Consider the following 19,708-nt stretch of genomic DNA (forward strand, 5'->3'; position numbering starts at 1 on the left):
TAAGGGGGCTCTCAGGCAAAGATATGGGGATAGGAATAACAGTTCTTTACTGATACATATATATGTGTATATAACAAGGCAAACAAAACAACAGCAACTACAAAATTAACAACAGAACAGGAATCCAGTAACATTTCTTTCAGTTGTGGACACCTTTCCCCTGTGGTGCAGTTACCATCACAGCTGGCAGGCAGTGCTGACCAGCTCCCGGTGAGCAGGGGGAGATGCGGTGATCCCTTGTGGCTGCAGAGGCGCTGTGGGGGATGAAGGCGACGGTGTCCCGAATGGGAAGGGTGGAGGAGAGATGCAGCTTACGGATCTTGGGGCAGTGTCGGTCCCGGTGCTCCAACAGGATGTGTGGAGGTGGCAGGCTGAAGCAGGAAAATGTCCAAGCAGGGGGGTTGCAGGGTCCCACAGCAGAGGATGGCAGAGTGAGGTTTTCCAGTAGCCACCTTTCTCCGAGCCAAACAAGCAAGAGCACAAGCAACTGCCCACCCCTCTCCTTTACCTGCCCCTGATCTCGCAGTGTTCCCCCTCTTCCCCTCACCTCGGCCTTCGAGAGAAACTCCGAAAAGGGACAGGGAGCCTCTCCATGCCCCTATCACTAGCCATCTTAGCAGGAGAGGGAAAAAAAAAAAAGAAAAAAACAACCCTCAACGCAAGGACTTGATGTTTGGCAGCCCCATGGGGTGGCAGTGACAGCTCACCAGGAAGATTCCCCAGCTGGATATACATAAAATAGCCTGGTGTGGTCAGTACATGCTTCTGCTTTACATTGTTCTGAGCTGTGGTCTCAGCTGAAGAGCCATGGCTGGGAGCAGGCTAACACTTCGTTCTAGAACACCTTTCTCCAACAGAAAATGGGGTACTGATCGATCTACAAGTATACATGCTGACAAGGCTTTGGAGGTTGAGCAGTTGCTTCTTTCATGAGTTCCTTCTACGTTCACAGCCTCTAATGTTAACTGGCTTTTGCCCTTTTTTAATTGGAGGACTTGGTATTATGGGAGGAAAACCTGAAGCAGCTTAAGGGATGTGCTCTTTAAACTAAAGAAGTGTGCCTGCTTTGCACTAAAGTGGCCCCACAAGGAAGAAAGTATTTTTCAAGTGAATGACAAGACTCTTTATGGCACAGCTGACCTCTGCGTGTGTTCTGATTAGGGATGTGATTCCTTAGCTCAGGCATGTGTCTTCTGTGTGGCCACTCAGTTCAGGAGTGCCCATGGGTAGCACCATGTTCTGCTCCTGTGATCTAAATTTGGTGTGGTCATGACTGCACATCTTAATTGTAAATCTTGGGATGCTGCTTGCAGATATAGCATAGTGGGGGGTTTTGCCTATTTTCCTGCTAAATTAGTGCTAATTGTGATGTTTTGCTGTTTGAAGTGAATGATAGTAGTGGTCTTGCATTAGTAAAGTACTTGCAGGTGATTCTGACCTCCTTTGTTTATGTGTCCTGTTTCAGCAATGTTAATTTTTAAAGTGCATATGTAGCCAAATGGATCTCTATAAGCCAGAGATGTCCCAAAAAGCAGGAATTGCTTCATTGTGGTTCAGGTTTGGAGTAGCATGCAGGACATGGGCTGTGAAGCATGACATACCTTCCCAGAGAATCCCATGTTGAACAAATCTATTTCATATTAATTCCTAGCTTGAATTGATAAGTAGTTGAATACTTATGCTCTGTGCAGCATGAAAGCACTTTATGTGTAATTTAAAGACAGGTGTAGCAGCCAGCTGTGAGACTCAGTGTGCCCTCCTTTGCTCACTTGAAAACACTCCTATGTTTGTAATTCATTCTGTTCATACATATAGGGACTAAGATGACAGAGGACTAAAACAAAGGGAGAAATGACATTTTACTAGTTGATTTAGGCAGTCTAGGCCAGATGCTACCTGTCCATATAGCCTGAGTGTCCGATACATCTGAACTTTGACAACAGGCTCTTTGGTATGCCAAGCAACATGTCCAGAGAGAGTGACTAATTGCTACTGTGCAGAGCTTGGCTGTGTTTAAACACAATCTGGGTTACACCACTCTTGGCAGTCTTCAGTAAACAGACAGACCTGATGATAAGGAGCATTTATTTGAGTTGAGAAGCCTGGGAAGGGCACAGCTGAAACAGAAATCAGGCTTCCTGCATCAGAGGGAATTGTGGTGGTGCCTGCAAAGCCTATCTGTTAGTGTGCTGCAGATCTCTGGGAGCCATTTTCTTCAGCTATGCTGAAGCTTTGTTTTTTGCCCTGTTAATCTGCAGAATTACGTGGGCATGTTTCTTCTGTGGACCCTTCTCAAAAACAACATTTTTTGGTTTTGGAGGCTGGCTTCTCTGAAATTTGCTGGTTCACTTCTTGTTCTTGCTTATTTTGCATACATGAAATAGTCCTTCTCTGACCCTACTTGTACTGATTTTCTAACAAGCCATGTCTGGAAGCAGCTGTACTCTGCTGTAATCCTGTCTGCACTGCTGGCCTCGCTGTTATAAACAGGTTTTATAGAAACCTTATCGGATCAGGGACTACTGCCTTGTGGAGTGTGGTGTTGGGGTTCCTGAATGCTAGTGTGTTGGCGTGTGTAAAACAGAAGCCTCTCTGAGTCCCTCAGAGAGAGAACAGAATATAGGGATTTAATTCAAGTTTTTAGAGAGATTAAAAAATATTAAGCCACACAGACATGAAATAGAAGTGTAAGGTTTAGTTTTAAGTGAGTAGAAATATTATTAAGTTACATAGACATGAAGTAGAAGTCTAAGTTTTAAATAAGTAAGAATATGCTTTAAGTGCCTTAAGAGAGTAAAAAACCCTAGAAAGTAGTGTAAAGTTTAAGCTTCGGTAAAAGTCAAAAAACTTAATCCCAGACATAATGAAAACATAGTAAGAACATTGCTTACATTTTTTAGATAGAACAGATAGAACCATTTGTGTGACTAGATAAAGCTATATGTGTAAGTCGTGTGAGAATTAACATCACTTTCGTATTGTAGAACTAGGATTCTAATAGGTTTAGAAGAAATGTTTTAGGTTTGTAGTTTTAGCTCATGGGATGATTTACGAATAAAAATTCCCTGTATTGGGGTGGAAAAGGCATCCTCTATCCTCCACCATCATCATCACTGCCACCACACATGGAAGAACAGGAAGAAAAGGAAGAACAAGAAGAGGAGAGGAAGAAACACCAGGGAACTACTGCCTCTGTCTGGAACTCTGTACCAGAGAGCTGCTGCTTCTTCCTCTGCTCAGGACTCTATACCAGCTTCTGCTCTTGCTTCTGCTTGGGATTCTATGCCAAGTAGTTTTAACACGGACTTTGATAATCTGAACCCTTTGGCTTTGAGACTGATGTGCTTCTACAGTAGCCAACTTTACAGCAACCAACAACTGCTCTTGTCTCTTTGAAGACCTAAACCCATGAAAATCTCGACACTGCTGCAATCATTTAGCAGACACCAACAATAGGGAAGACAGTATAAGTAAATGGAGAATCTATTGACTTCACATGCCATGGCAAATAGCTTGTGACAAATTCTCATGGTTTAATGGTACTTTCATTCATACATGCTATCACATGCACATCACTGGAAGTGCTGCCACCATTAGAAATTAAAAATCGTGGTAAGAACAGGGTCATTTTGAAACTAAATGGCAATTAAATTAGATGTGTGATGGGTCTTTGTCTGATTGATGTTTGTTTCCGCACTAGAGCTGCATTGCTAAGTGTAGCATCATGTGGAGGAGGTAGCATGACGCTTTACTAGATTAGGCAAATAAACTTGCTCAAATGTCTTTGATTTTTGTGATAGATTGTCATAAGTCTTCCAGCATGGAGAACTTCGTGCTGGTCTTTAAAGATGAAAATAGTATGTTTTATAACTTATAAAAATCTTTAAAATTTTGTTTTTCAGGGATTGGGAAGATGAAGAGGTCTATATATGGTTTTAACAAAGCAGGAGGAAGTTTTCTTCCACTCTAGTCTGGGAGATGGTGATATCCCTGCAAGTATTGGATCAAGACTTCCAAAATTAATGATCCCCAGACAATGAATGCTCTTCCACTATGAAAACATAATCATTGTAAAAGTCTATGATTTAACTCCCTTTCAGGCAGTAAAAAGAAATGCTGCCATGCTGTCCTCCAGCCAAGAGACGTGCCCCACCTTGGTGGATACTGTCACACACAACAGCTTTTGTTGTTTAGTGACAGGATTTGGCAAAGAGTGAATGAACTCCTCTGTGCTTGGCTCATTTAGTCTGTGCATGAAACATTTCCATAGACATTGTACCAGATGTGTCATTCTGGATCGAGCTTCTGTCTTGAACCAAGGTAGTCATGCTCAAAACTGTAGAGCTGCTTTTTTGAGTGAAGAGACCATAGACCCTCTTGGTAGCTGTGGTAGTGAGCAAAATGCTCTGAGGTGGAAACATCAGCTTTTGTGTCTGAAGGATGAAGAGCATGGATCTTAGCTATGTGCCGCTGGGTATAAAGGAAGCTTGTCCCACTTGCTCATACTGGATATGAAATGTCTTCACATCTTAACAACTGAGCTGGTGGCTGCAGCCACATGGCCATTGCTGTGGGGAGCTTTCAATTTGTTTCTCCTCTTCTGCCATCTCAGAATATTTTTTTTAATTATATAAAACCTTCTTGAACCTATCATGCATTTCAGCCAGTTCCTTGTGCTCTAGAGCCATATATGCAGTTGTGATTCTACGAGTGCTTCCCCCACCCCTAATCTTTCAGTTTTGGAGCATGTGTAGAAATGACTGAATTGTCTTCATGCATTCTAGCTAACCTCTGGTCCTCTATCCACATTACCTAACTTCTAACCTGGCAGACAACCACTGCTTTGTTCACTTGTGGGTTTTTTTGGCAGGACAAAATGTCTATAACCTACATACCTTGAAGTACAACTGTCTGCTTTCTGTCCCTGTTTTGCTTTTCTAGTCAAGCTTTCCACTCTGTCCTGTACCAGCTGTGGTCTGTATGTCTGCATGTTCCTTTTTATTTTACCTCTTCCTTCCTCTACTCCTCTATGCTGTGGTCCTGACCATGTCATCTTACCATAGTTAAGCATCTCCTCACTGTCAGACATACAACCTCCCAAAGCATGTGCTGAACCCTGTGGTTGCTTTAAGGAAATGGACAAGTGTAGTGAGTTTTTGACACTGACAGTGGTTTACAGGGAAGTTACTAGCCCTGTTCTAAAGAGGAAATTCAGGCTTAGAATTAAATTGCTTTTCAAGTTTATGCAATGATTAAGGAAAGTGCTAGAAATGGAAACCAGCTACCTTGTCTCCCCAGCTGCTGTCTTCCCTAAACCCTCTTCTGTTTCTTTTCAGTAGACAGAACCTGAACTCTTTCCCTCTCAACATTTTAGTATAGGTTACAACCTGAACTCATTCCCTCTCAACATTTTAGTATAGGTTACCACCAGAGGAAGATGCTGTGGCACTGCTGTTGTAATTTTGGCTGAGCTCTTGAAGACAGGCCCTTCTACATCATCACTGGACCTCAGGAGGAAAACTGCACGCTTCTTAAAACCCACTGCTTCAACTAAACCACATCTGTCACTCCAGGAGAATTGCAGCCACCATTTAAACTGCTACCAACACCTTGACTGACAGGGTATCAGGTTGTATTCTGACTCTGTCAGTGTTTTGAGTTTGTTTTTTTATAATACTGTATTTTTATTTTAATTTTCCCTAGTAAAGAACTATTATTCCTATTCCCATATCTTTGCCTGAGAGCTCCCTAATTTCAAAATTATCATAATTTGGAGGGAGGGAGTTTACACTGTCCATTTCAAGAAAGGCTCCTGCCTTTCTTAACAATATCTGTCTTTCAAACCAAGACAACCATTTAAGATGCTGCAAAGGCACCAATGACTTACTGCATTGTACAGATCCCACAGAATTACAGAGGGCAATCTGGCTGTGCTTGGAGCCATCCTTCCAGAATCTACCAAAATGAGAGAAAACTGAAAAGATGATGGGGGACTGCAGTGTCCTATTGCAAAACAATTTTGTTGATCCACTCTGAAGGGTGCAACCTAAAATAACAGGCTTTGAAATGGAAAAGGAGTCTGTGAGTCTTTCCAGATACCGTGTACAGAAGTATGATGGAGCATGCATTTTCAGCAGAGTTTAATGGTAAATGGAGACCAACTAGGAAGTTGTTTTATCAAGAAGACAGAAGGATACCTGTTGATTAGAAATGGTTGTCACTTGCTGGATTTGCCATAGAGTTACAGCTTTCAATCTAGTCCTGTTGCATTTCCACTTTATTTCTTCCTGTCTCAGAGGAGCTGGCACAAACAACACAGAAGTCCCTATATCTTAAGCTCTTTAAGAATCAGACCTGTAGGGACTGCTAGGGGAAAGATTTAGCCACCTAAACACAGTTGTCTGGTGTCCCCTGGTATCTGAGCTGTCTGCACAAAGCATGTGGGACCTGCAGGACCTCCTGTCTTCTGAAGCAGCAGCTGGAGGTCAGCCTAGAAGCCTGAGACATTTCCAGTAGCACTGCTACTCACACCTGTGTGTGGGCACTGGAATGGTGCCCCTGGAGAAATCCCATGGCCCAGCCAGCTTAACAGGAAGAAGCAGGTACTGCCAGAGAATTAACTGTTCCATTGGTCTTTGCTGCTTCTTTATATGACTTAGCTGGGAGGTGGAAATTGTGCTGCTGCTGGTGCTGTGCAGCATCCAAGCTTCCACAGAATTTTCACTAGAGAAATGGGGATTTCAGGTAGCCAGGAAAGGGAATGGAATTGTGAGGCCCAGACATGATCTCCCAGACATCAAAGGCTTTGGGAAATGGGGATGTGTTTCTCTTCAGCTCACTCACTAGCCTTCCAAAAAGCATGGGAGGAAGACAGGTAGATCTGGATTTAGGTGTTTTGTTTCTGCGCTTCAATGAAAATTAATAGTGACAACTGTTCTTCGATTGCTAAGGCTGGGATCATTTTCTACTGTACTTTGCACAGGGGTGGTGGAGGAGCTGATCTGGAATTCAATTACTTGCCAAAGTCCTCAGCTGCAGGTCGGGGTGCTTAGCCTTTCACCTTTAGAAAGTCTTGAACTGATTGAAAGTTGGGAAGAGTCTGAAGCACTTGCCAAAGTGAGAAAAGTGTGGTGCTTATTTTTTAATAGTAGTTTGGTGCTAGTGTTTAAGCTGGGATGAAGAGATTTCAGCTTTTCATATTATTAGATTGAAGATTAAAGATTCTTCTTCAACACCATTTGAGATGTTTTCCTACTTTCAGGGTTAGGTGCCACTCCCTCTCAGGGCAACTTTTGCCTGCTAAAGTACCCCTATGATTGTCTGCACAAACCATAAAGACTGAGACTATTGTCTCTCCTAGTGGAAAATGAATGGGCAGGACAGAGCTAATTTCTGTGCAACTGCGTGAAAACAAGTGAAGCAAACCAGAGTGCTGGACAGTGAACCCAGTCTTGTAAGACACTGAGACACAGCTGATTATAGGTGTTGTCAAGAGAACTGGGATTGTCAAGAGAGCTGCAAAAAGAATGCTCCCCAAAAATGGAAGGAAAAAAAAGAGTATTCATGGGATTTATTTTTCCCTTTGTAATCTTGGAGCAGCCAGTCTTTCTGGGCTTCCTTCTGGTTGCCTTCAGCTCCATCCCTCCTTCTTTTCAAAAAAGTTTTTCTGCACTAGAGACTGTTCCTGGTGACAGAGTCCTGCCTCTGGAAAAGGTAGTGTAAGGCCTCAAAGAGATGTGCATGAGACACTGGTAGCACAGCACTAGCCTCTTCCACAAGCATGGGAGTGCTTGTTTTAATTATTTAGCCAGGGGAATTTGAAATTACTTGTGAGACTGTGGAAGGCAGAAAAGTACAGAGGGCTGGCTGCAAATAGAGAGACACAGCAGTAAGAGAAGTGCATCTAACAATGGACTCTGCACTGTCAATCTGGTCCCTCACACAGGCAAAAAAATACCACCAGAGAAAGAGGATGGTCTCACAGAGGAGAACAAGAAAGAATGCGAAGTGGATACAAGCAAATACATGCATATGCATCCGCAAAAACAGTGGTAAAACCTAGCCATGTGCTTTATAGGCAGAATCCTGCTCCTCCCTATGGACTGTATCTCTCTTCTGCCCATAGGTAGGATTTACAGGCACCAGAGGGAGCAGGGATACCACCCTTGGCACAGCCCGTGCGGCAGGGAGTTACAGAAGTAAAGGACTGGCAGACAGCTCCCAGGCTGAAATGTGTTCTGCATGAACAGTTCATACTGTTCTGTGTAATAGACATAGAACCTGTAAACAGACCTGTGAACAGGTAGCAGGGCTAAGGTTTGCTAGAGATTTTTCTTGCAATGCATAAGTCAATCAGTCCTGCTACCCTTAAATTTAGTAATAGTGCTGCAGTCACAGCCTTTCCAAACTTGGCAGCTAATGCTGTTATTGACTTGTCTCCATGTTTGGCCTGGAGCCTGCACTATTTCACAGGTGTCTTTGACCTTATGTGACAGCATCACTGCAAACTGGTTCCCTTTTTACCTCACAAATCAGGCACAAATTCTTTCACTGGGTTGCTAATACCAAACTACTAAAGCAGATGATGTTGTTATAGAGGAGACTGGAGGGGGGAAGATGGACGCTGGCTGCAGGTGGGCATCTGAAACACCTTCCTGGAGTTCAGCAATTTTTCTTCCCAATGCCATATTGCCACGGGTGGTGGTATTTGTTCATGGTCCCCTAAGATCTTAACTGGCACCTACTTCTTGGACTCTGAATCATCTCAAGGTTTCTCCAGGTGGCACCTCCTTTCTCTCTGCCTTTTTCTGATGACTGTAGAATACCCTCTGTATATAACACTATAGGATTCATTCCAGTTCATCTTAACCCCAAAACTGGCAGGCTCAATATAAAAAGGAGTCTTCAGTGAAGGGACTCAAGAAAACAAGATTGCACAGCATGGAAAAGGACTTCTGAATAAATGATATGTAAATGTAATTGTAGCATAAACCTTAAACCCAGACACATGTTTGCCAGTGACTAAGCCTTTCCTGCAGTCCATGTTGCCATGGATTCAGTCCCCACAAATACAGCCTCTCTCTCAGCTGTTGCCCTGTTTTCTGCAGAGCTTGTCACACCCCTAAGGAAATTTCTGATGGTGCTTATCCAGCTTCATTTTGGTTTTTGGATGGGACACAAAGTATCATCGATGTTCTAGAGCTACATGTTGTTTGTCCTTGGGGATGACTTCTCCTGATTAGCTCGCACCCACCTGACTGGAGCAAAGGATATGGTTGGTTTCCATCTGCTTGGTGTTTGTAGCTTTGTTTCAGAAGAACAGTGTTATAGGTTTCTCTCTTTTTTGGTCCCTCTTGGTATTTGCCAGGACCGGAGAGTGCTAACATGTAGCTATCTCTCTGATATTTCATCAGCTGAGAAAGACCGGAGGCCACGCTTGACGATTTCCACACGAGTTTATTTCATGTGAAAGGGGGTCAGGCAGGATTCTCTCAGAACAAAAGGCAGACACCTATATTTATAGGTTCAGGAAGGATCCAACTACAACCAATAGAAGTTTATACAAAGAACAGAAACTGACCAATTGAACATCCTAATTTCTAACCAATTATCTTCCGAAGTGTTAGGAGAGTGACCAAATTCCTAAGGCATCTGGCTCAGCCTTGGTATCTAGGATATCTTATCTATTACAGCAAATTCCAAGGGCCAGAGGAAGATGGCTTTGGAGAAATTGTATCTTCCACACAGTGTCTAGTTTGAGAACCTCCAGAAAAAAAGATGTGAACAAACTGGAGTAATCTGAGCAGTTATTACATGTAAACAGCCTCCAAAAATACAAGTTGGCAGAAAACCACAGTCCTTACTGGTAAGGCAGGAACAGTCCTTGGACAGAGTGGTTTCTGTTATACACAGTGTATAATGGAGAGACATACCTTTCTTCTAAGCCATGACAATGGGGAGAGGCAGTGTGGGGAAATAATGCTGCTCTCATCTTTTACTCAGTGTACTTCTGAGCTCTTGACAATGGGGGAAGTGCCCTGTCAGGCAGAAAGGGTCTCATTGTGCTCAGAGGGAGGCGGGTCTGAAGAAAGAGTCAAGGCAGGATGTAGAACTTCATAGTTTTGTTCACTGCCTGTATCTGGCCCTTTCTTAGGTGTCCAAGATGACTCCAAGTACATTTCCAAGGACAACCAACAAGGACTTGAAGGTGAGCAGAACCAATGTCTTCCAAGTCATGGAAGTGTAAGTAGCCAATTCTCCAGAAAGAGCAGGAAGATGCATGCAGCCATAAGCATTATTCGAAATGCTCAGGCCAATTTCAAGTTTTAGCCTTTTCTGAAATTCCTAAAAGAGCACCATTTTTTTCCAAGCTGCTAGTATATTTTTTCCCCAGGTCTAGGTTCTTTTTAAAACTTGTTAATGTTTGATACCACAGGTTGTCAAGTTGTCTGTGGATTACTGAAACAGAGAATTTTTACTTCATTAATATACAGAAAGTCTTTTGCTCTCTAGTAAGGAAAATATCAGAAAGCATTGAAATCATGTTTACCTTGTGCTTTATTTCAATTTTCAGATATTTGCAGTCCCCTGTGATGTAGCAATTTTGTACCGGCATTGTGTTCTGGCTTGTTTACTTTATACGAATCAGCTGAGGACAAATTCTTGAATTTTGTATTACTCAAGATGTCAAATAACTGGAAATGTCACTGGGGCAATGAGGGTGTCACCTTGAGAAAGGTCATTGCTTATTCAGGTGCTCTTTTTTCCAGATCTAACTGGAGCAAAATGTTGGCCAATTAAGTTCAGGCAATCTTTCAGAGTGGCAAGCACAACTAGCAGTGAGAGGTGAAAAGCACTGATATATCTGAGATCAGTAACCTCCAGAAAATAGATCTCACTGTAGCTTGTGCTATTGTAGCATTTTCACCATGCTGGCAATCGCTTAAACCAGCTGCAATAGTTTCTGCTTGTACTGCTGAAAACTGTTTAAGGACTGTGCATAACAGAAAACAACAATCGAGAAAGAAGTTTTGAGTTTCAGAGTTGTTAAGAAATTTAGGGCCAATCCTATGTCTGTGTTTGTCCAGTAGTAAATCTTCTCTTTGGAATTTCTTTCCTTGGTGTTGCCACGCAAGGCTGTAGGGCTGTGGATATTTTTTAATGCTTTTGAGAGCCTTTTTCTGCTTGAGACGGCCTCCCAGTTGCTGGCAAGCTCTGCTCATGCTGAATTCTGCTTTACGTGGTCAGCTCATAGCCATGTGTGGACTGCAAGGTGGTCTGTCCTTAGCTCACCCTCAGAGCAACGTAGAAAAGGTGTGTGAGTAGGGAAACACTGAGGTCTCCTTGCTCAAGAGCTCAGAGCTGAGAGTGGAGAACACTTACTCTGCCAGAGGCAAGTCATTGGTTTTGCAGCTTGGACATACTGTCAGCTGCACAGTGACTCCTTGGGGGACTCCTGTGCAACTCTGGTGCCTTGTGGTGACAACAGCCTGGCCAGAGCAGCCTAGCTGTGTCCCACATTGTTATGCTTGCCTGTGCAGTTGATAGCCAGTTCTCACCTCTAGGTACTGTGGGACTCTAGCACTTGGTCATTGTCATTAGGATACTGCTGGGAACCAAGAAAGCAGCCTTGTTCTCAGGCTGCTCAAGGACAACACGAGAGAGAAAAATTATAACAATGATTAAACACCTGCTGGAGACGTGAGAAACATGATATTTTCATAAAAGCATGTTTTCAAGAGGTGTTGCTTTCCTCACACCAATCAGGTTGTGCCTGGGCTTGCTCCACGAACTGTTCTATATAAGTGTGGTGTTTCTTTAAATAAAGGACTTTTTACTCCATTACACGAAGGAACTTTGTTGCTGTATTCTTTTAGCCACTGGAATAGCACAAAATGCAACAGGTCATTTCATCTCAGGTTTGGCACTGAGACTTCCTCCCCTGCCCTCTTCCTGGGAAGGGGCTGTAAACGTGATCATATTTGCCAAGTGTCAAGTGTTTGGGTTTGGAGCAACAAAAATATCCTTGATCTCTGTAGTTCCAGTCTGACGTTTCTGCTTGTAGGAGCCAGAGCAACAGGGAATCTCTCACCACCAGTGGTCCTGCATCAGGTTCTCATGGAATGTGATGTCCCTGGAGGAGAATTCCTACTGCTGGTATGCTCAGCCTTGATTTTTGCTTGTAGGAGAAGTTCCACAGGTGTTTTCTGCTAAAGCAGACTGACAGCCTACTGCAGCAGATCTCACCTTCCTGCAGACTTTTGACCTTCCCAGCAGCAATGTTTTTCCAAGGCAGATCTAGCTGACAGAAAGACTACAGATAGGTACAGGACAGTTGAACAAACCATCTTACAGAATCACAGGCTGAAAGACAACCCAGACCCAATGTCCCTGTGATTCTGGAGGGACAAGGGAAGGAGAGCTCAGCACAAGTGACTGTGCTGCATGCTTTTATCTTCTCTTTGTTCGTTATGTATCAGTTCATGGGAGGTTGTGCTTCTGCGGAAGCTGTAACTGTGGGATTTTTTCTTCATTAACTTTGCAAAAAACTGGCCCTGTTCCCATGTTTGTATACTTCTGTTAGTCTCCTAAAGTGCATGCAAGCCAAACATAGAGTGACTCAATTAAACACAGACTGCTGGCTTTTGCTCTTTTGCACAGCAAAGATTTTTCTGAAGAAAATGTAGTGTCCTTATTTAAAAACATCTTTTAAAGAAGCAAATATATCAGATTTCAGCTAGCTTGGTACTAGTCTTAGCAACTCTGAGGAATTAATAATTAAAATTTGTCTCCTTTGGCAGGCGGCACTAGTTGAGAAAGCAACAGAAATTAAGAGGGAGTAGTTTTGCAGCCTTTTTTACCACTCCTGAGGTAACTGGCTTTCTGATTCCAGTTTTGGGGTCTTTCAGTGAACACAATTCAAACAAACTGTTTCGGATGGCAACAGTTCAAATGGCTTTCATTAAGGAAGTCTGAACTCAGAAAACAGGATTTAGAAATTGTTTCAAACCGGATTTAGAAATCCAGGGGCAGGGAGTGACACAAAGTTTGATTCCCTATATGGAAGATGGTAAGATTCTCGTTCCAGCAGAGGCTCATTAAATGACTTCATGGGGACAATGTCAAATCTGAAAATGCTGATAACACTTAAAATGTGGTGATCATCACCAAAAAGTCCACCATAGCCTTCATGTCTTATGAATGCCTTTGCTTTGCAGCATTCCTCTGTGGTTACATTCAGGTCCATCAGCATGAGCTGGGCTGGGAGACTGTGACACATCTCTTGCTGCAAGAGCAAACCCAGAGAAGCAGTGCTGGGCCTTAGAGCTTTGTAGGGCTGATCTTTCTCAGTCAGACTGCTCCTCTGTGGTCTAGGGCAGTTGTCCAGGCTTCCCTCTTCTCTGTCACCTGTCTGACCTTCATTCCGTCTGCATTAAACCATTTGTGCAAAGACTGCTGGGAGCCACAGTGACTCCTTGATCTGCCTGCCACAAGTCATGGTAGGCAACTGAAGTCCCAGATGACTGGAACAGGGGAACATTGCACCCATCTTTAGAAAGGGTAGAAAAGAGGACCCTGGGAACCTGTCAGCCTCACCCCTGTGCCAAGGAAGGGCATGGAGCAGATCTTTCACACCAAGGCCCAGCACTGCGTGTCCTTGCCTGTCTTTGCAGGCTGCCATCTCAACCTCACAATCTCACTGAAGAAAGATGCCATTTCTTCCTTGCCTCTTGGGAAACCTCACCTCCCTTGCCTTTCCCGGCTTCTCCCATCTCTGGGTCTTGGCACTGATCGCTGCCAGACTTTTTGGGATCAGTTCTCATAGTGAAGGCCTGTGAATCCGTGTTAGCTACTTTCATGCAAGACAGTGGTTTCAGTGCTTTAACAACATCACTTATCTGACACTGCTGGAGGCAGGAGAATGATGGGATGGCTGGCTCATGCATTCTGTGTCTGCAATGGGCTATGTCCATTTTATATCAGAGAGAGGAATATTGTGCCATGGAGGCAGTGAGGAGAGTCTTCTCCCCATCTCCCTCTGGGGGATTCACAATGAGGGAGAGGACAGGTATCCTGTGAGTCCACAGCTGTCTCTGGTGTGAGGGTTAACCAAGGAAAGGAAACTTGCAGCAGCTGAGGAAAATACAACTGCTCTCACAAGGGAAAACGTTTAGAGCCAACAGGCAGTAATAACCCTGCCCTGGGTAAGAAGCAGCAGGCTCAGAGCCTGGCAGGGAACCTTTACCAGCCAGTGAGGCCTGAGTTCCAATGGGATTTTAAAGACTCCAAGGCATGGGTCCAAATTTGAAGTCCAGGGTTTGCTCTGCCAACAATGAGTCAAGGAAGCCCCTGACTCCAATGCAGTACCCACAGAAACATTTTTTCCATGCTAATCTTACTTTTTTGTTAAAAAACTCCCTGAAGAGCAAATGAAAGGCCTAAGTTGAGTGCCTGGGTTTGTTTCATGGGAAGAAAGCCATAGGCGCGCCATAGGCAGACACTGCTCCCTGCAAGCCTTCAGGCCTCACTCATGGTGAATTCAGAAACCCTTGTAGGGAGGGGTTTGCCTGTGCCACAAAAAAGGCAATGCTTTTATTCTGTCCTCATGCCAAACCAGGATGGATGATCAAAGAGAATGTGAATTAAAGCACAGGGGATACTTTGTGCTGGATTTTTCCACATGTTTCAACATACAGTTTTCAAACACTTGATGTTTAGCCTTTTAAGTATCTTGATTTTCCTCTCAACCAACTCATTCTTTGGCCCAGATATTTTTCATGAAAACCCTGGTCCTAAGCAACTGATATTAATATCAGTTTACAGGCAGAATTTTTGCATCCAAAAAGGCAAAAGCTGGCTCTAGCAAAACACAGATGATTCTGCTACCCTATGTTTGGTTGTTCATGGCCACCTAAGGAAAGTCTTCTTAACTCACCCTACAAAAAACTTTGAGGAAACTTTACATCTCTCACTTGGTGTTTCCCATGGGCCTTCTGACTTAGTTGCATATGCTTTACTAAAATAATTTTGGCACAACAGGGCCTGGCTCAGCTAAGCCCCAGGGTTACTTTGCAGTTTTATGACAGCTGGTGTGACTGAGAGCTGTTGGCAGGCTTCTGGTCAGGGTGTGACACACGTTTTTCTCCTCCCTTCCCTGGGAGAATCTGGTGAACCATGCTGCTTGCTGGTTAGGTGAGAGATGCGCAGGTTGCCCCACCTTGAGGCACACTTGTCTGTGGTTGCTGCTGTGTCTTGGAGAGAGGAGTGACCTCTCACTCCTCTAATGTGGAGCACCGTGGTGGAATAGGATAGCCTTGGTGAGCCTGGAGAACTCTGCTGTCCTTCCTCAGACTTGTGAAGGCACACAGTGGAAACAGAAAAGGCCTTTCTCTCACTGCCATTTTGTTCAGCCTTAGTCTCCCATAATTCCCATTCCATGGTACTAGGGCATCTCTACCTGCCTTCTTGGCTTTGGGGCTCCTTCTTCAGGACCCTCCCTCCTCCACCAGCCTACAAGAACACCCTCTCATCAACTCACCACTGTACTTCTGGTGGTTGTATATTGGAATGTGGCATGAAGGGAGAGCAAAGCCACCAAGGAGAATCCTTTCCTTATCAGCCTTCTCTGGCCTCTCCTAGGCTGTCTCTTCTGTCCCTCAGCATGACTGCCAGTCTTTCCCACGTCACTGGCCCCTTTCCATGTCCTCTCCATAAAGGAGTAGATGTTTAGATGGGCCCCAAGGTGTTTAGCTGGGCCCCTGTGCAGGGTATCTTGTCTCAGCAGGGTGGACATGTGGATGGAGTCACCCCTGAGGTTGTCCCCAGTACAGGAAGCTGTCCTGGAAGATGATTTCAACATGGGCAATTGGGCCTTCCTTGGGAGCTACCCCACGGAAAGTAAGAGGTTGTCTGTCTAGCAGATTTGTTTGGTCCTGTAGGCAGTCTAGCCATAAATATACCCCATTCTTATTTAACTGTGCCATATTCTGCTCTTTAGTTGCATGCTAAACACTTTTTCAAGTAAATGAAACTAGAGTAGTATCTTCCTCCCTTTCCTGGTCATGGTGAAATCTAGGAAGAAGGGTAGTTTGCAAATAATGTGAAATAATTTCACTTTTTAGTAACACAATGAAATTAAGAAATCTGTTTTCACTGCTGTAAAGTGGGAGCCAGCATAGTGCTGTCAGTAAAGGGAGAAACTTGAACTCCATGGGGGAATGATTTGTGAGGAATAGTATAATATCACCAGAGACATGTGAAGTGCTGGATAGCAGATCACATCGAAAGAAGGCTGTGGTCTGTGTGCAAAAGTGAGAGTTGTGTAAAGGGGAGTTTGAGATGGAATATCTCAATGGCAAGTGAGCACACTCACTTCAAGTAACTTTTTAGGATTTTGAAGGTGGTGTGAAAAAATGACCCAAGTTGCCCTGGAAAAATTAGGAAGCTGGACAGAAAACAAGGAAAGGAAAATTCTTGAGATGACACAAATAAATGCATTATATTCTGGGGAAAAAGCACCTGGATCTCAGTCCTGAGGATAGAGGGACTTTCCCAACATTTAGCAGATACGGGGATCAGGCGGGCAGGCTGCCAGCCTAACAGCATCACAAAGCAGCAGGATATTCACTGTAAAGGTTGAGTAGGTGCAGGTCTACAGGAATGAGGGTTAGATTTGTCTCTCCATGAAAGCACTTTGAGTTGCACATCCCACACAATGGCCTCACCACGCAGTCCTGTGACACGTGGCCTACAGGTTATGTCTTGCCTGTTATTAATAACCCCATCCTGATGTCTCTCCATGATACTCTTGCAAACAATTTGTTCTCCTTCTTCAAGTCAGTTATTGGGTGAGAAACCAGGCACTTGAGCAGCATGACGGTCACGTTTCTCATGTCAGGGCATGGTTTGTTTCTCAGCCTGCATGGCAGCAAGAGCACCCAGATGTTTGGGTACCACTTAGCTGTGTGCTATTCTATCCGAGGCTCACCCCGCACTCAGGCAATTCTGTAGCAGGGCAAGCCTGGGACTAATAGCATGAACTAGGGGTGAAAGATACAAAGAGGCTGTTTTCTCCTAGTGATTCCTTTGCTTATTTCTTCGTGGCTTCCAGGGGGCAAAGAGGAAGTTTCCCAAGCACAGAGGTCTTTTCTACGTTCAGGAAAGGGGAGGGGGCTTTGGCATCCTGCCAATAGGGTAAAGCATAGGAGATAGGGTCAGTCCATAGGTATTACAGGAGTCAAGGCACATACCATTCTTAATACATCTTGGGTAGTGGGTTACAACAGCTGTGGACATCTCCGGAGCAACCTAGGGCATGGCTTGCCCCAGTAAAAGTGAGGAGGGTATGACGTGCTCCTTTAGCACCACTGGGTTTCCAGACAGAAACCAAGGCAGGGAGAGGAGACTAGGAGTGGAATGGAAGAGTTGAAATGGTGATTTCTATCAGGGAGTTTGCCACAGGAGTGCAAAGCAAGGAGGAGATAGTTTGAGAGAATGGCCTGGAAAAGGCAAAGACAACCTCAGTTACTGTTTGGCCAGAAAAGAATTTGTCTTTACCTTGTAAACATGTCCCTGCCTGAGTATTCTTAAAACTAATTTTCTTTTTAGGTGTGTGCATTTTCAGTGCAAACTACAGCAACAGAAAATTGAACTGCCCTCTCTGCCTCCCCTCCAGCCTGTTCTCTTCCAACACACACAGAGCGGTGACCTTCTTCCCCTCATTCTACTTTTCATGGAAAGGCAGTAAGCCACTTCATGCTTGACAATTTAAAAATGTAAGTAAGGCTAAGGTATTGGGGGGAATTACAAAATCTAGGTTAGGTAAAGGAGACATCAAACCTGCCCTTGGAAATAAATTTTTCCAGTGTCCCAGTGACAAGGTATTGGGTGGAACTCTGTTAATAATTCACACAGTAGGCATTAAATAGTGGTGTCATGTTACATTAGAAAGTCTTGCTGGCATTTTGTTGCTAAACTAATGGACTTTGGCTCCAGTGCAAACTAAGCATTGCCTTGACAAATGCCTCGGAACAAAATGGTTGTGGCCATCCCTTTCCCCTGCCAGACCAATTTGCCAAAAACACATGGTTACCTTGGCAGAGAGAGGCTCTGTCTCTGCTGGTTAAATTTTTGGCTGCATGAGCTGGGTCAGAACCTGTGCTGGGCTCTGAAACTCAGGCTTGGAATTCCTTTTTCACCTCTTTCTTATTATAAAGTTTCTCAGGCCCAGCCAAGCCATGTTCTACTAATAATGACCTTGTGACTAGACACTGTGGTTTGCACATGAACAGTTGATATCTGTAATTCAAAAAACAGCAGAATAAAACACCTGCTCCCTTTGCTGGACCGGTTCTTCCTGGGTTCAGTGGAATAACAGGCAATAAACCCCTGTGAGAGCCACTAACCTCAGCAGATCTGGCTTAGATCTCACACAGAGAACAAATCTAAAACGTAAGCAAATAGTTTCACAAAGTTGTTTGTTAGAGCAGATCTTTATACTGCTTTAGCTTTAAACTGGTAGAACAGCAGTTTAAGACGGGAAGGGAAGGGAAGGGAAGGGAAGGGAAGGGAAGGGAAGGGAAGGGAAGGGAAGGGAAGGGAAGGGAAGGGAAGGGAAGGGAAGGGAAGGGAAGGGAAGGGAAGGGAAGGGAAGGGAAGGGAAGGGAAGGGAAGGGAAGGGAAGGGAAGGGAAGGGAAGGGAAGGGAAGGGAAGGGAAGGGAAGGGAAGGGAAGGGAAGGGAAGGCTATGGCATAAAGATAAACTTATTTCAAATGATTTGCATAGCTTTGAAGGATAAACAATAGATAAAATTCATGTTGACGTTGCAGAAGACAGAACAGTTAACTTGCATTGGGTGGGTCAGTGTTTGTACTGCTGCATCAAGGTATTGCCAAGAGGCAGGCACTTGTTTTTGGTTCAGGTCACCCATCAGCATGAGGTCAACAAGTCTTTGATGAGAAGGCGGGAAGACTAAAGAGGCTCATCTCCAAAATGTTTTGTCCTGGGTGAATTTCTGTCCTCAAAGAGACTACCACTCAAAAATATGCTTTAATCTCAGTCGGTTTGGCCTTGGGTGTTAAGGGAAGTTCTTAGTCTGACCATTCAGGAAACTCATTGGCAGCCACACTCCCAAGGCCAGACTGCTGGGACCAAAGCCCTTCCACAGCAGGTGGCTCCAGTGACCCAACAGGTGCCCCGCTTGACTCCCTGCACACCCCACTCACACACAGCCAGACCAGGCTTCCTTACTGGCTCGATTCCAAGTTTCCCGTAGCAGTCCCAGATGTCTTATTCCATAAGACATTATAGAGTATTTCATTTGTTCATGGCACAGTAACACAGAAACCCCTGGAGCTGATGCCTTTGAGAAGGACCCCCAACAGTCGAATCCCTGGGCTTTTATACCCTCACAATCTACCTGCACACAAGTCTCTCTCTTCTTCCTGAGTCCTTTCTCCTAGCCCCCTCTCTGCTGGCATCACCCCTCTTCATCTCCTTTGTTACCAAAAAGGTCAGCAGTTCCTGGCTCCTGCTGTGTCTCTCAAGTGTCCATTCACCAGGCTGGCACCACTCATCTTTGTGCCTTTTATCCCACAGATTGGCAGTTTGAGCCTCTTGTCTCCCTAGGCTCCCACCCAGAGCTCAATTTGCATCTCAAACTGCTGTTTGTAAACCTAGCTACCTGGACGAGATGTACGGGGTTAAAAA

The 19,708-nt window shown here is 44.4% G+C and overlaps 1 protein-coding gene across 3 annotated transcripts in view; it reads left to right on the forward strand.

The window, feature by feature from the left end:
- ERI1 (exoribonuclease 1) overlaps window positions 1-18,339 on the forward strand; it is a 35,300-nt gene extending 16,961 nt beyond the window's left edge. Inside the window, exons 9-10 of one of the 3 annotated variants that reach the window (XM_033060010.2) lie at window positions 10,154-10,207; window positions 17,608-18,339. In XM_033060010.2, coding sequence (XP_032915901.1) covers window positions 10,154-10,207; window positions 17,608-17,649 — 96 coding nt within the window. In that variant the 3' untranslated portion in view covers window positions 17,650-18,339. Of the gene's footprint in view, window positions 1-3,902; window positions 5,562-10,153; window positions 10,208-10,573; window positions 11,797-17,607 lie in introns of those variants that run through there. The other 2 variants (XM_033060009.2, XM_033060012.2) reach the window with 2 other exon arrangements.
- The last annotated feature ends 1,369 nt before the right edge of the window (window positions 18,340-19,708 follow it).

Source organism: Catharus ustulatus, chromosome 5 (assembly GCF_009819885.2).
Source record: "Catharus ustulatus isolate bCatUst1 chromosome 5, bCatUst1.pri.v2, whole genome shotgun sequence".
Lineage (NCBI taxonomy): Eukaryota > Metazoa > Chordata > Aves > Passeriformes > Turdidae > Catharus > Catharus ustulatus.